A 3,803-nucleotide genomic window follows, 5' to 3' on the forward strand; every position below is an offset into this window, starting at 1 on the left:
ATATATATATATGTGTGTGTGTTTGTGTGTGTGTGTGTTATTAATGTTTTTATGGTCTTTCTTAGAGTTCCTATAGAATATATAGTTTCTATAGAATTATAATCTGAATCATAATTTTGACCCATCATGCACTATGTAATTTTCTGTGCAGTCTGTCAACTCTGACTGCCCAAAGTCTACAGACTGGCTCTGAATTTCAGCAGCTGGCGTTCACTCATGCGGACTGCAAATCAGCGTCAAAATCATTTAATGTGTTCCAGCCTTTAGCATATCACTATCTGCAGGATAAAACATGAAGCACGATATCAGACTTACCTTTGCCATCAGCAGAAAATCCAACACCGCTTGCACACAAGGCCTGAAACTCAACTAGAATAGCGAGAGAACAGCACATGGCAGCAGTGTACAAAACCTCATATCTGTGTGAAATTATAGCATTATTTACAGATTTAGTTTAATCAGACTAACACTGATGAAGGGATCATTTGAATAAACTTCACTCCACTGAGAACCTCAATGAGTGTATGAGGACAACTCAAATGTATACTGTTAGAATAAAAGCAGCTACAAGATAAATGGCAGGAACAGTGGATCATAATCTTCATTAAATATTCAGGTAAAAGAGACATGTTTGATGTGCACTTCACCGATGATAGAAGAAACACCCATTCATTAATTATATTCATTTATTTATGGATGCTTTACTTAAGCAGAGCTGGTTTTAGCAGCAGTTCATTTCCATTTGTTCTTAATTTTGGTTTGGTTCTGCTCCCAAAACTTTCTCATTAAGAGCAACAGTGCATTCAAATAAAAAGCCAGAAGGGAAGATTTAGGTTTAGTTTGCTGTAAACTGCAGTGTAGTGATTCCCATATTCCTCAACACATGCTCTCAGCACAGTGTCATATCTACCCTGGACATTAACGCATCAATCTTTCACCATTTCTAACCAATGTCTTCTCACTTGTGAAATGTAAAGAAACAAGCTGCAAGACCGAGCCATACTCAACATGATCAGACACAACCATACTGTAGCAAACAGATATCAAAAACAGGCTTTTAATCACCTCAAATTCTGAAGGAACCTTTTAAGCAGCACTTCACATACAGATGTAAAGTGTTACACATATTTTAGATTAATTACAGTTATGCAAGTTGTTTAAAAAATATAAACATCAAACAGCATGGTAATGAGCAGAGTGTACCTGAGTTTTTGCCAGGGCAGGGACGGCACGGCTGACCAAAGCCATAGTCAGGGTTGGCACAGCAGCACTGTGACTTGGTGAGAGATCGCTGAAAGGGCCGCACACACAAGCCTCTTTTTACAACCCCAAAACAGGTGCTGTGCATGTGTGTGTCTGCAACAGAAATATGTGAGGAATACAGTCAAAACTATACCACACTGCTACAGAAACCCAAAAACCACTGTCCGTGGTCCACAAAGGCAAATTACAAACCTTCAAAGATCTAAACCTTTAAAGAGTAGAGAGTAAACCTGTGCAGAAATTATTGTGAGGTGTGTTACGCCTTTTTGAGGTAAATGTTGCTGCTTATCATATAATGTTTTTCTAGTTCTATTGAAGTAAGTTTTCTTATTGTTCTAATCAAATCCAAGACTTGGTGTCAGATACAAAATACAGAAAGTAAGGACAGGATAAACACAAAAAATATAAATCATATGAAAGTATACATTTAAAAAGATAAACGAACTGGCAACAAATTGAGATCTAGTAAAATATCAGTAATAACATGAAATATTAGGAATAAATACTGTGCTGCACTAAAATCAATGTTTCACAGAAACAATTGTTTTTAAGACCGTTATTTCTATGTTTTGCTTTAGTGTGTCAGTAGGAAACGTCAGTTTTTAACTTTCAAATATTCCTTATTTGCATTAATGTAAATTTTGTAATAATTCAGATAGATTTTAGTATGAACAAGGAATCCTGCAACAGAACGAATGATCTCATCATCATCTGGGACTGTATGAAGAGACTGAGACTAAAGATTCTGGAGCAAACTACCTCAAAAACTGTGCGCAAGGGTATTCCTGGGAAAAAGCTGTTTTAAAGGTGGTCACATCAGATATTGATTTGATTTACTGTAGATTTTATTCTATTTGACTTAAAATAACAACTATTCATGGCTGTCACAGTTATGGACTTGTGTTTTCATTTAGTTTTTGTCTTCATGCCCATTTTGAGTTTGACCTAGTTTTCCTTAGTTCCCTTGATTAGTTTATTCAGTTCACCTGTGTCCTGTTAATTTAGTCATTAGTCCCTCTCTTGCTTTTGTATAAGTACTCCCCGTTTCTGATGAGTCCTGGCCCGTTATTAGTTGTGTATGCTGCTTGTGTTACCCTGTGTTTTGTATGAATCTTCATCATCTTGGATTACTATGAAATGTTATTTGGTTTACCTTTGTCTTCGTGCGCCTTTCTTAAACAAGAGTGTGACAATGGCATTATTGTCACGGGTTGCTACTGTGAGGAGCACGGAGCGAGGAACGAGGAGACCAGGAGTACAAAACAAAGGAGTTTAATTCTTTTTTTTTCTTCAGGGAATCACACGTAGCACGAGGAGTTGACAAACACAATTCCAGACCAAGAGACTCAGAACAGGCTAGAACTAAATAGGGCAGATAACGAGGGGCAGACAGGCGAGGAGGATAACTAATAATGAGATACACCTGGAAAAAATCAAACTACATTGGGACAGGAACAGGAAGGACCAAATAAGGAAAACAGGAACTCAATGGGAACATACACGTGACAGATCGCCCCCCTCCTGGACGGCGCGTCCCGCGCCATAACAGTACCATCAGGGAGGGGGGGGCAGGCGCACTGGAACAGGGCAGAGACAAGGAGAGCCTCCAGGGCAGATCAGGGAGCCATGGCGGATCAGGTGACTGAGGAGGTCATGGCGGATCCTCCGTAGCCTTAGCTGGCTCGGCCACGGGTATATGGCCCCCCCAAAATTTTCTTGGTTACGAGGAGCGGTCACTGGAGTGAGCTCTGGGGCTATAGCCAACACTGGAGCGATCTCTGGGGCTGGAGCGAGCTATGGGGCTGGAGCCCAGGGGATCAGGAGCCCTCCCTGGGCTTGACTGGGGATCAGGAGCCGTGCGTGGGCTATACTCGGGAACGGGAGCCCTCACTGGGCTGAACTGCTCCCTGGGTTTAACGGGGAAACAGGAGCCCTCCCTGGGCTTAACGGGGAAACAGGAGCCCTCCCTGGTTTTTTTTTCTTCAGGGAATCACACGTAGCACGAGGAGTTGACAAACACAATTCCAGACCAAGAGACTCAGAACAGGCTAGGGCAGATAACGAGGGGCAGCCAGGTGAGGAGGATAACTAATAATGAGACACACCTGGAACAAATCAAACTACATTGGGACAGGAACAGGAAGGACCAAATAAGGAAAACAGGAACTCAATGGGAACATACACGTGATAGATCGCCCCCCTCCTGGACGGCGCGTCCCGCGCCATAACAGTACCATCAGGGAGGGGGGGGCAGGCGCACTGGAACAGGGCAGAGACAAGGAGAGCCTCCAGGGCAGATCAGGGAGCCATGGCGGATCAGGGGACTCAGGAGGCCTTAGCTGGCTCGGCCATGCGTATATGGCCCCCACAAAAAAATTTTCTTGGGGAAATCTAGGAATCCCGGGGGGTGCTCTGGAGGAGCGGGCACTACATGGCGCTCTGGAAAGCGCTTACGAGGAGCGGGCACTGGAGCGAGCTCTGGGGCTGAAGCCGACACTGGAGCGAGCTCTGGGGCTGGAGCCGACACTGGAGTGAGCTCT

General features: G+C 43.3%; 1 protein-coding gene across 1 annotated transcript in view; it reads right to left on the reverse strand.

The window, feature by feature from the left end:
• Window positions 1-3,803, reverse strand: part of fbn2a (fibrillin 2a) — a 138,544-nt gene that overhangs the window by 107,295 nt on the left and 27,446 nt on the right. Inside the window, 2 exon segments of the mRNA XM_016462171.1 lie at window positions 316-369; window positions 1,204-1,356. Of these exon segments, the coding sequence (XP_016317657.1) occupies window positions 316-369; window positions 1,204-1,356 (207 nt within the window).

Source organism: Sinocyclocheilus anshuiensis, unplaced genomic scaffold (assembly GCF_001515605.1).
Source record: "Sinocyclocheilus anshuiensis isolate Anshui unplaced genomic scaffold, SAMN03320099.WGS_v1.1 scaffold889, whole genome shotgun sequence".
NCBI classification, from domain to species: Eukaryota; Metazoa; Chordata; class Actinopteri; order Cypriniformes; family Cyprinidae; genus Sinocyclocheilus; species Sinocyclocheilus anshuiensis.